This window comes from Leptidea sinapis, chromosome 38 (assembly GCF_905404315.1).
Source record: "Leptidea sinapis chromosome 38, ilLepSina1.1, whole genome shotgun sequence".
Classification (NCBI taxonomy): domain Eukaryota; kingdom Metazoa; phylum Arthropoda; class Insecta; order Lepidoptera; family Pieridae; genus Leptidea; species Leptidea sinapis.
The window spans coordinates 1315331-1328742 of NC_066302.1; the positions used below are offsets into that span (position 1 = coordinate 1315331).

General features: G+C 36.2%; 1 protein-coding gene across 1 annotated transcript in view; it reads left to right on the forward strand.

Annotated features, from left to right (window-relative positions):
- The window catches only part of LOC126975884 (phospholipid-transporting ATPase VD), a 95732-nt gene that overhangs the window by 57490 nt on the left and 24830 nt on the right, over positions 1-13412 (forward strand). Inside the window, exons 2-5 of the mRNA XM_050823977.1 lie at positions 4460-4664; positions 6399-7220; positions 8629-8786; positions 11455-11596. Coding sequence (XP_050679934.1) covers positions 4460-4664; positions 6399-7220; positions 8629-8786; positions 11455-11596 — 1327 coding nt within the window. The remainder of the gene's footprint in view (positions 1-4459; positions 4665-6398; positions 7221-8628; positions 8787-11454; positions 11597-13412) is intronic.

Genomic DNA, 13412 nt, shown 5'->3' on the forward strand with positions numbered 1-13412 from the left:
ACATACATTATATCAGTGGGAGGCTCCTTTGCACAGGAAGCCGGCTAGATTATGGGTGATACCACAACAGCGCCTATTTCTGCGGTGAAGCAGTAATGTGTAAACATTACTGTGTTTCGAAGGGTGCCGTAGCTAGTGAAATTACTGGGCAAATGAGACTTAACATCGTATGTCTCAAGGTGACGAGCACAATTGTAGCGCCGCTCAGAATTATTGGGTTTTTTCAACAATGCTGAGCGGCACTGCATTATAATGGGTGTATCAATTACCATCAGCTGAACGTCCTGCTCGACTCGTCTCTTATTTTCATAAAAAATATGAAGCTTACATTGTTCGCCTGCAAACAGCGCTTCCGACTCACGCTTGGCTGGTGATAGTAAAAGAAAAGTGATATTGTAGTGAATCACCGAAGCTGCATCAATATCCGAGTGACCGTATCGCGTATCACTGTTTACATCACACGTTACATCATAGAATTAATTGGATTACATAACAGAAAATACAATTACAATATGCTTGTAGGTTAATTTATATTTACACATGCACCACGTGATTTATAGTCATTGGTTTCTATTTAAAATGTATTATTATTCTCTGTTTTTCGGTGATTCTCGACTTAACCATCTCTTACAGCCCATCAACCTTTGTATATGTAATGCCTCCTCTCCACTACCGGCGATGATCGTCTGTCATCGGCAAGTTAATCATTGATCATCGTGAACGCATCCACACGTTCGTCCGTGATCATTTATTGAGCAACAGTCCTTCAAGATGGACGTGGAGTTTATAGCTGCTGTTACCATTCATATAATTTCAGTATAGAATCATTTTGTCAAATTATTTAAACGAAAAGCTGTGAAAAAAAAATGGAAGAAGAGAATACTGTGGTGTTTGAGCATTCATATTAATAGAACAAAGCAGATATTCATATCCAAGTATATTGAATTTATTATGTAACCCTAGTTACTTGCTTCGCTCACTGTCCAGTGTCCTCCAGTGAATGAATGAGGGCACAATTGTGTGGGCACAATTGATATGCAATTGGGCGTACTCGAAAAACCGCCAAGTCACCGATTACTTTGACGATTATAAACGATGATCGGTGACTAGAAGCGAATAAGCCCTCCACACGATCGTGCTCGCGTCTATTCGCCTTTAATCGCCGATTGTGAAGAGGCGGCATAATCTTTTGTACGATCATCGCAAGATTATTCGTCTTCTAAAATCTAGAGCGTCTGCGATGTCGAGTGCGTCGTAGAGATATTTTATCTGACCCCGCTATTGCTAAAAATAAACAATATCAGTACATCACAAGTAGACGTAGCTTACTTTAACTAGATAAACCTTACCTAATCCAAGATAGATCATTTATAAGAATACTATTAGATATTATGCTTTGAACAACTCTGTAAGACAAAATAGATCAATAGTACACATAGTGAAGACCGAGAAATAGAGAATAGACGGAAGTGATTCAATTATTAATTGAAGAACTTAAGCTTTTTTCTCTGTTATCGTCATTACTTACCTTAGACAAATATTGTCGGGAAATAGATCTTTGACTGGAAACACACATGGCAATGGTTTCGGCACTCGGCAGTGGCTCTCGATATCGTAAAACGTTAATAGGATAGACACAAACTGGCTGATTCGTACACATAAGACTATCTAAATCCGGCCACGCTGAGACTAAAAAATGTTACCAATATCATTAGAATCACAAAAACCAGGCTCATGCGAACGTTAATCTTACCCATATTTGTATATTCTGCCGAAACTTGGACATTGCGAGAGGTTGAAAAGAAGAAAATAGACGCTCTCGAATTAACTGCACAAACTCTTCGATAGTCCAGGAGCTAAATATCAAACAGCTTGTTTCTGCTATAGTGCAGACCCACATACTCGCCCTCTTTGGACTCGTTTCGAGGTCAGGCAGCCAGTCCATAAAACGCCTTGTCGTCTTGACGGAAACGGAACGCATTAAACTGTGTAGAAGGTCACCTATGCAATGGAGCGACCAGATTACATCTGCTGTGGGCGGCCCCGTGCATAATTGTAATCGAATGACCTTTAACATTCGCCATCTCTCTGATGGCGAAAAAGGTTGCGCTTTAGATATATCTGCTCCTGTTAAACCTTCTTGACAATCATGAGTGCTGTGTCAAGAGCGTACCTATCGGTTGAAAAGAAGGCTTATAATCATCAAAATCAGATACGTTCAGTAGTTTTTGCGTGATTTCGACATACCGCAAAATATTTTTCATATTATCTTTATAAGTACACAGATTATACAATTCAACACTCTCCCTTAATCAGATTTAATACCATATTAATAGATAGTAAAACATAATAGATAATGTTATTTATAATGCACGATAAATCATATTTTTATCATTGGAGTCTTAGATTTGAATAGGTACACCCATAATACCCATCACCTAGTTTAATTTCTATCTACCCACAACTACATGTTTCTGCATAGTTGATTATACTTATGATATACGTTTCTTAACCCTCATCTTTATTCTTCCAGCTCGAACTGTTGTCATGCTTATCTAACAATTTACAGTGTTCGTTCGTTTTTATTGTTAAAAATAGAAAGAAGAAAGAAAATAAAAGTTTATTTGTGACGATATACGATATATAGTATAATACATCTAGATACAAAAGATTAAAAAAATTAAACTTCAAAAATTAAACGTAAACAAAATTGAGGAATATTATTTTCTATACGTCACAAAGTCGTCACAACTCAGCATATTTGCTAGTTTGAAAACCAGCGCTGGTCTTCCGTTAGGCCATTTGCTGATGTCGAAATAATATATTTTATATTGTTCTTATCTCTTATATCATTTCATACACCGTTGTCACATCAACATTAGCAGGTAACAACGAAAATTAAATGTTTTATTTTTGATAATATTATCTTAACGACACGTTAAGTTTGTATTTAATGAATCTTCTTTCGTTTTAAATTAAGGCCACATCATTAATCTAAATTCTAAATAATATTATGCAGTACATATTTATTGTTGACGACTTATGTGCTGTATTCATTATGTCAAATAGGTGTAGTTTATTTACGGCCGTTTTCAATAACGTATCTAGTTACGGATACATTGCTGTCACCGTTTAGTGACAAGATCTTATCTATCCATAGTTGCTTATGTCGATAATCCAATGCTTTATGTCGATAGGTTATAAAAATGTAAGTAAGCGTAAAAGGATAGATTTGTCTTACCTATAGTAAGTTAAACTAAGGATAGATAGGTTATTAAAAACGGTCGTTAATTAATTCAGTACGAATCCTAAGAGCAAGATTTTTTAAATGATTTTGTGCAGTGAATCTTATCTGTACTTTTACTATTATATATTCTGTGGTGCGAAAAATGTATGTTCGTTGGTATACTAGAATAGGAACCACTTGTATTGTTCTTTTGAAATGGAATTATATTTACATGATATTCTATATTATAGTCTCAGGGATAGTAACTTGTATGGTAAGTTTAATGACGTTCCATATAAATATGGACGGCAATAGTCAATAATAAAAATATACACACAAACCAATAAATAAACATACAAACTTTCGCCTTTATAGAGTGTATTTTTTGATTAAAAACGTAAAAAACCACCGACTGAATAGATCTGGATCAGAAAATAGGGACAGATTGACAAACGTAAACTTGTAACAACCCTCTTTTTCGTCAGGGTTTAAAAAAATACTTCACTGCTGCTCCACTGATGTCACTGTCCAAATTGGGTTCTAATTTCAACATTCGCAGCTTAAACTGAAACATAATTACATTGCTGTCTATAGACCCACAATACTTTTAACAACTCGAGTACACGCAGAAATGTATACATATTATGGTAGTCGAAGCTTATTATAGTGTAATTTGTCGCAAGTGCCCGTCATGTGCCATTTTTCGGCTTTGTCTTTGTATGACATGAATTGTCATGTATATAACGTCATTGTCTATGACATAGGTCGTTCTTCACGGGAGATGAGCCAGATGCTCGTACAGTACATTTTATTTTCCTTGAGAAATAAATGCGCGCAATTACGTTTTTGTTTATTCACTTTCGTTAACTATAACAGAGTGTTTACCTATGTATTATTTATTTCGTTTTTCTTCGTATGTCAGAAACGACAAGTCTTTCATTTATTTTATCTCTTATTACAATATTATTTATCTGGGTTTTAGTTTTTATAATTTTCAGAGGAGATTTTGATATCAATTAAAACAACGATCTTGCATAAGAAAACAAATGAGTCGGCAAAACAAATTTGTATGATGTATGATTTTTTATTATTATTAGGACCTTCTTTGCTTAGGCTATTTCGCTCGAGAACTGTGGCTTTTATTATGCGTTACCAAAAGTTTGTGAACTAGATTATCAGGTGTAATCTAATCATTTTTAATCCCATATTTATTTATCTCAATTTCTCTCGTAGATCTGTGGAGAGGTATGTGCGCATGAAGTGGAAGGAAGTCCGGGTAGGAGATCTGGTGCATCTATCCAACAACGAGGCGGTGCCCGCTGACCTGGTGCTGCTGCACTCCTCTAACTCTCTGGGGATCTGCTACCTCGACACCTGCAACCTGGACGGAGAGACCAACCTCAAGCAGAGGACTGTAGCACCGGGCTTTAAAGATAAGGTACCCGTTTTTGCAAAAAAAAAATACATTAGGTAATTTTTATTTCACTACTAAGTATGCATAATTATTATTGTAAACTAGGGGCATTGAAAACTACCTATATACATAATAAATTCACACATAAATAGATGATTTTTTCCAATGAGGTTGGTATAACTGATTGCATTTAGTTACTATCCATACTTATCAAGACAAGTATCATAAAAATACAGAGCAATTAAGATAGTGTTTTGTGGCTATAAAACTGTTTGATCATAACAATTTTTATTCATATAATAATTAATGTAACCGCTAAAATTTGTGGCACGTGCTATAAATGGGGGGGAGGAGTATTGCCAATATGTTGCACTCCCTCACACTCACGGACTTAGCAGGATATGAAATGTGAATACGCCCCTTTTGACTTTCGATTATTTTCATCATTTTCTTTTTGATCTGTTGGATTTGGTTTGGATGGATTTTACAGTAACAAGTAAATCATTTTTTTAACTCAACTTTAAGATGGCGTTCGCTTGGTATGAACCAGATGACTGTTAGCTCTATTTTTTTTTGTTATCCTCCAGTTTAATATATTTTGGTGTAATAACTAACCTGTAAATACATTTGTGGACGGTGAGAAAATGTATTAAGAATCAAACCTTGCACCAGTGACCTCTTCCTCGAATGCCGAGCCCTTAAACGACGTACTTAGATCATTTATACGTCTAGAGAGACTATGACAGCTGACATATAATTCGTATTAAACCTGGCTTGTTTTTATCAGTTGTTTAACAACGAGAGACTCTTTCTGGACGTATAAAATATCTAAGACGATGTATGGAGTCGTCATTCATCTACCAACATAGACCTGCAAATTATTATCTCAGCGAACAATAATATTTTCAGAAATGGTTATTGTCTATTGTTCAATAATAACTTCAACTAAATGCTCACTCAACTGTTAACTCGGTCTACATCTCGCCCCGATTCTCAGGCCCCGGCGTGTTGTAAACGGTGCATTATTTGATCGGGCGCCATTTTAGAGTATTCAACTAAAAGGAGACGCCATCCAATATAGGATGATGATGATACGCACATGATGGGATGGATGTTAAAAGTTGTTTAAATCAATTAATAAAAAATGTTTTTTTTTTTTAATTAAAATATATAATGATTATTTTTATTGTGATTAGATAAAGTTTGAGTTGGATCTATTGATCCGCGCGATTCATTGAAAATCTTTAGTCTTGTAGTAATATATCAATGATTCAAGTTGCACAAACGAAATACGTGGATATAAACAAGCCTGAAACTGAACAACCCATCAGGTGAATAAATAAGGTTTTGTAACTACTGTTCTGTTTTTCCTTTCTTTGAAAAATACTGACACTCCACATAATATGTACCTAATATGTATTTATGGGGCAGCACTTATCTCATTCGAATCTGCTCATTGACCTTATGGGCGGAAGAAATCACCCAAGTCATAATTCAATGATCCGTCTGCGAGCAAAGTTTATTAAAACGGTCTGTGAGTGCCATAAACTTGGTGACATTATTATTATATTTGTTAACGTTAAAATGCCAAATCGGAATTTATATTCCATAAACTACTTCCAACTGAAAAGTTTGAAAGATGTAGAATGTTCTTAGCGAGAAAAGATGACCCAACTGCTGTTGCTGTTGAAGGCTCCATCTATATATTCACTTTTGCTATGTAATGTATTAAAATTAAAAAAAAAAAATATTTTTCAGCAATTCGACTTCAATCCCGCAAAATTCAGAAGCTCAGTCGAAGTAGAGAGACCTTCGACTAAAATATATAGGTTCACCGGAACGATATCACATCCAAACGGCGTCAGAGTTCCTTTAAATTCAGAAAATCTCCTCCTGAGGGATTGCACGATAAAGAACACTGACTTCGTGGAAGGAATAGTGGTGTACGCGGGACACGAAACGAAGGCGATGCTCAACAACGGAGGCCCGAGATACAAATGCTCCAAACTCGAGAAGAGGATGAACACGGACGTTATATGGTGTGTCCTCGTGCTGCTATTCCTCTGCTGCGCTGGCGCCGTATGTTGCAAGCTATGGTTCGACAGATACTACCCATACAGCAATAAGTTCACGCCGTTCATTCCTAGCGCCGACAAGCCGGCATACGAAGGACTTCTAATATTCTGGACGTACATAATCGTCCTGCAAGTGATGATCCCGGTGTCGTTGTACGTCACGATAGAAATGACAAAGCTGTTGCAAGTGTACCACATCCACCAGGACGTCGACATGTATGACCCCGTGACCAACACGCGAACGGAATGCAGGGCGCTGAATATTACCGAAGAACTGGGCCAAATCAACTATCTGTTCAGTGACAAGACAGGCACGTTGACCGAAAATAAGATGGTATTCAGACGTTGTACGGTCAACGGCGTGGACTATGACCATCCACCGGGCCCTGAAGCTGAACCATCCACGGAGCTGCCGCCTATCGTGACGCCATTAACTCACGTGTCGCCTAATAGAAGACTGCTGCAACATTTGTTGGATAGCAACGACGGACAGCACACGCAAAAGGTTAGTAATGTTTTTATAAATCTACTTAAGCAGACGTATCATAAAGCGAGGGGCATGGCGGTGCAATCCTTTCAGGTCTCAAGTAAATTATTCTATTTCCAATCGCATCGGCTTCGACTATACGATTAAGACACCATGTGCCCCTTGAAGCGTGAAATGGTGAACCTTGAAATAAATGGCGGGTAAATCGTCACATAGTAAGGTAATCCTAAACATAAAATCAAAACCTAGGAAAACAAAATTAAATATATAACAAAACAAGACATTGAATAACATTGACATGTTTTCGTGCTCCCAAAACGATTCTTAAAAAAATATTCAGTTCTCATTTAAATAATCTTAACTTAAAACTTATTATTTTTGCTTTGTAAATTCAAGTTTTTCAATGATATAGCTTACTTTTACCAAGTGTTATTTACCTTTACTGAAATTAAATTTTATTGTGCTGTAACTTTAACTTTACGTTGTCGCTTTTATCTTCAACATCTATGTTCTCAGTGAGACGTTCCAAGGGAACAATGTAATTATCTTAGTTCGTTATAATTTTAATTTGTATTTACTCTTTTGTTTTTGTCTCCAATAATGTAAATAAATAAGAGAGCGAATAAAGCGAGCGATAAAACTAGGTCCAATCACCTAGGTTAGGTTACCGCTAATGGGTGGTGTTTCCATTGTGTTAAATATTCTAAGTCACAGAGATAATTCTAATTTATGTTGTTGATAAACATTACGGTGATTATGTTTGAACCATTATATTATTATTAGTCATCATGTTATGACTATAATAGATTATGTTCTGTCATTAATCAAAAATGTACATACACATTACAGATTAAGTACCTACTGCCACAGAGTAGGCTGTGCCGAAGTTACATCTTTGACTATTTTCCTATTTCTATACACTTATTTACGGGAAGAAGTAACAGACTCATCTGCCAATAACAGTGTCAGTATGATAGGTGTCTAAACACATCACAATACCACCAGTAGCATTGCAAACATTGCTCTAGGAGTTGAACCTATACAATGTCATTGCACCCACACATTTCCAACCGGAATATATCAGTTCAAGCGCACCAAGATTAGGAGACAGGAATAGGTGAGGTGCCAGTACTGCCCCGGATAAACACTTCACATACAGTTAGCCCTATTGCTACTTACATTATTATATTACATTTGCTTGCACGTACCGGAAGAGGCAGTGTTGGTATGCCCCCCACAAGATGGATCGACGATCTGGTCAAGATCGCCGGAATACGTTGTATGAGGGCAGCGCAGGACCGATCGTCATGGAGATCTTTGAGGGAGGCCTTTGTCCAGCAGTGAACGTCTTCCGGATTTAATACTTTTGCTTAATAATTAGGTACATTTTAAGCTATTGAAGAAAAACATGGGTTGGTGCTTCCAGATCCGTGAGTTCCTGCTGATCCTGGCGGTGTGCAACACCGTTGTGGTGTCACAGCCGCACGTGGATTCCATGTCGCTCAGCGCCTCCGCCTCCTCTAGCGAGAACCTCCGTGCTCAGAAGACCCCCCGCCCCAACGGAACTCTGCGATCCAATGATAAGTTCGTATCTTTTTCTATCCATCGCTAACTCTGTGCCAAAGTCAAAACAAAGAGTTAATAGTTAAAAGAATCTTTAATGGTATGTCGTCGTACTTAAGGAACATTAACGGTTTTAATTCAATTTATTCGTAAGGCAGAGCGAGTCTAGGTTCTCTAAAGATACAGACGAGTCTTTATTAACCCTTTGCTGAGTATATCCACTGAAGAAGTATGAAAAGAGAGCAAAAAAGAATGCTGGGAGAGTTTCTTGCGCGGCTTCTTCTCTCTCAGAGCAGCCATTTGCTTCCGAAGCGGTAGTAGTATCTAGTATATTAGAAATGACATCGAAAAGAATTCTAAAGGAATCAATTTTGAGAAATGAAATGTATTTTGTGCCTTTTAAAGCTTATAATATGACCTTACGTTATAGTAAATCTGAAATTGTAGCGAGAGACATACTCAGGGTATTATTCCAGGGATTTCCCGGAGTTTTAATATAATATGGGAAACCTTCAAAAAGCATTTCGTACTTATGTCTCTCGTAGAGAGCATAGACAGGCAGGGGGATCATTAAGAGGTCATGTCTCCTCTTTTCAAGCAATCTTTCTTTACAAACGTTCTTCAGTGTTTTCTTAGATCTAGATCTTTTTATGAAATAAGACCAATAACATCCTTATTCTGTGTCTCCCTGTTTTTCTTTTTTTTTTTATATTAGAGCTAGCTTAATTCAAACAGTGCTTAAAATGGCTTAGTCATATAGATCGGCATTACAAATCGGCCTAAGCTGCAATTGTTCGTATCGCATTGATAATATATTGATTTAGAATTGTTAAATCTGAGGTGAAGAACCTGAGAAGTGTCAGCATTATTGTGTTTCGGTCTGAAGAGCGCCGTAGCTAGTGAAATTACTGGGCAAATGAGACTTAACACCTTATGTCTCATGGATACGAGCGCAATTGTATTGCCGCTCAGAATTTTTGGGATTTTCAAGAATCCTGAGCGGCACTGCATTGTAATGGGTGAATTACCATCAGCTGAACGTCCTCCTGATCTCGTCCCTTATTGTCATAAAAAAAAATCTCACTATACTTATGTACGAATGTTCAAAATAAGTTCAGTTTGTGAATCTCCCCAATGTCCCCCCCGAGTTCAAAATAGAATTCAGCAATACAGATTGATTTTCAAATTGTTTTATTATTCTCGACTGTAAAGCTGCTCCTTCTATTAAACTGAACATCGACCAACTCAAAGCAGAAGTGGTAAGCTGTTCAAAACTATCATCACTTACTGTGTCGCTATGATCAGTTCCACAAAGTATTTTCTTTGGTTAATGCGAGTGTTACACATTTAAATAAAACACTTTTTAAGGATTAAAACTTGTGTAATTCTATCTGTGTTTTTACATTAGATTTTTGCGTAAAAGTTACATTTTTATTATTATTTGAGTTAACCCGACGTTTCAAGACCTTTCCAGATCTCTTTTTCAGAGGGACTGCAGATGAAATAAATCAAAGGTAGTATTTGTCATAGTTGTCATTATGAAGTTTGGCGCCATTTATTGCCTCGGAGGTGGTATTTGTCATCTGTCTACAGAAAATACCACAACTATGTAACTTTTACGCAAACGTCTAATGTAAAAACACAGTTACAATTACACGCGTTTTAATCTTTTAAAAGTGTTTTATTTCTATGATCAGTTCATTTAATTGTGATTTGTTTTTGTTCACTCACACCACAATACGTGCGTTGTTCAAACAGGTTCATTTCAATGTGTATCAATAATAATTATCTATTGTACATATATTGTGCTATCTATAGTTAGTCATCGTTGTAATAATTATTATGTTTTGAGTTATGACACAGTTCATAAACGGCATGTATCATTTATTGTAAAGCGTCATTACTTAGCACGTATATTTACAATTATCATGCTATGTTTATTTAATTGCAATTTAGATGAATGTTCAATTGATTATCTATGCCTTCTATTGGTTGGGTATAATGTATTTTGAATATCTTACTTTATGTATATATAAATCCGGTGTCCTGATGTTTGTTTCCAGACTCCTAAACTAGTTAACGTATTTTAATGGGGGTTACTTCATGGAGTGCTGTTTAGTCCAACTTGAGAAATGGGATAGTTTTATTTCTGTTTGGGAACCATAATAACTTCTCTTCTGACTTTGTGTATTTTCATTATTTTTAATATGCTTCGTTCCACGGCTCTCTGTGACATAGGTTCAGGACAAATCCTGATCATATCTCTCTATTATCGTGAACACCCATGTTTGACAGCCATATTTATTGGGCTGCTAATAATACTATCTTAACATATATACATCCAGTGTCCTGATGTTTGTTTCCAGTGAACTCCTAAACTAATGAATGGATTTATATCGAGATTAATTTCTTCATGGAGTTCAGTTTAGTCCAACTTGAGGACCCATCATTATTTTTATGTACAATATTTCTTTTCTATGGACATATTTTCTATGACAGAATTTATTGACGCACGGTTTGACAGTTCTGCTGTGAAACAATTTCATTATAACAACACGGAGAATATTTTACGAAATAATTCTTGATGTTATGAAATATTATTGACAAATTCATAATAAACAGTATTTTATTTATTACGTACATAACAACGTCTGTCGGGTCAGCTAGTAAGACTATATAACTATTCCAGATACGCTCGACTGAACGAATCTAGATCAACGACGCCTTCGCCTCCTCCGTCCACCACCTCCCCGTTACGACTGAGGCTGCCCAAGCTGCCCTTTGGGAGCAAAGACGACTCCACTGCGACCAGCTCTTCGCCTGAAGTGCAGGTAACCGGGTCGGGGCTACTAGTCAGTTTTATAAAGGAAAAACTTTCTATTGAAAGAAAATGATTGCACATTTCGTTGGCCAAAATTTAAATAAAATCAAAATCATTTTTTTCGTGAAGGTCAAGGAAATGACACTTATGAATGTCAAGTTTCCTTTTTCTTTTTCACATTTACCGCTACTTTGCAAAGGGTTAAGCTTTGATGAAAAGAAGTGGGAAGAAAGCCACTCTTTTAAATCAACATTTGCAGTTTCATCATTTTACAAATCATTTCAACTGCAATATATTATGTAAAGTGACACAATAAATATACTCAAACGTCAAATACTTAAAAGTAATTCCACACAAGAGTAAGTCAAAAAAGTAAAATGTAAATTAATTCGTAAAAACAAGAGTTATTGAGTTCAGTAGATGCATCAATCCACACACTCACCGTAAATAAATAAATGTATTTTGTGAGCATTTACACATATATTATGTCATTATATTCACCCTTTAGGAGAATCTGGGATAAAAATAATACATACATACATACATAAAATCACGCCTCTTTCCGGTAGGGGTAGGCAGAGACCACTTCTTTCCACTTGCTATGATCCTTACATACTTGTTTCGCTTCGTCCACTTTCATTATCCCTTTCATACATGCTCTCCGGTTTAGGGTACTCTTGACCTGGCCTTTTTTCAAGACGTCCCTGTTTTGATCTAGAAACGTCCGCCTAGGTCTACCCCTTCCAACACTTTCATTCACACTGGCCTTATACACTTTCTTCGTCAATCGTTCTTCATTCATTCTCTGGACATGTCCAAACCATCTCAACATACCTTTCTCAATTTTTGTCACAACATCTTCTTTCAGACTACAACGTTTCCTTATCTCACTATTTCTTATCCTGTCACTCAGTTTAACTCCTATCATACTTCTCAACGCTCTCATCTCAAAGCATTTATTCTGCTTTCATGTTTCTTCTGCCATACCCAACTTTCACTTCCGTACATGGGTGTTGGAACAAACACCATGTTTCCTGTATTCACTCCTCTTTCAATATCACTCTCATGCTTTCTAATAATGGAATCCTTCTAATTTTCCCCGAGATGATACGCATAGTGTTTTATAATACATTTAATAGTAGAATTTCACAGACACACACATTTTTTTAAAAAGGATCAAGGTAAGACACATAGTTTGTAAATCATGAGTATAGCAAAGGTATTACTACCTATAACGCGATAGAGTGGTTCCGCATTATAAGAAACAGCATTATAGGGCTTAATTACGACCTCCTAATTCGTAATAATAATAATAATAATTAATCGCAATTCGTAACAAGTATTTCTAATTAGTTAGACAAATTTAATATAATAATTTAATTTTGTAATAACACAATTGATACACGTGTAAAGGTACGCGAAGCAATGTACAAAAATATATATGTGGAAAATCGCCGCGTTATGGTGAAATGTCCATTATTATATTATACGGTAGATTGAAATCGCGTTTTAACGCTAAGGTGTTATAGGTGTTTACTGTATGGAATTGCAAAAAAAGCATTGTCAAAATATATATATATATATATATATATATATATATAACAAATGAAGAACCAACATGACATGACAAACATCCGGCATAGTTGTTGACACCTTTACGTGAAGGCAGAATAGATTTAATGTAGCATTTAATGATCAATTTGTTACTAGTTGACGAAGTCACAGGAAATATCAACGGTCCCGATGACATCACATATCCACGCGTAGCAATATTTCACTTCGGAGCCTAAATATGATTGTGTTTGTAAACAGAGGCACGAGTTATG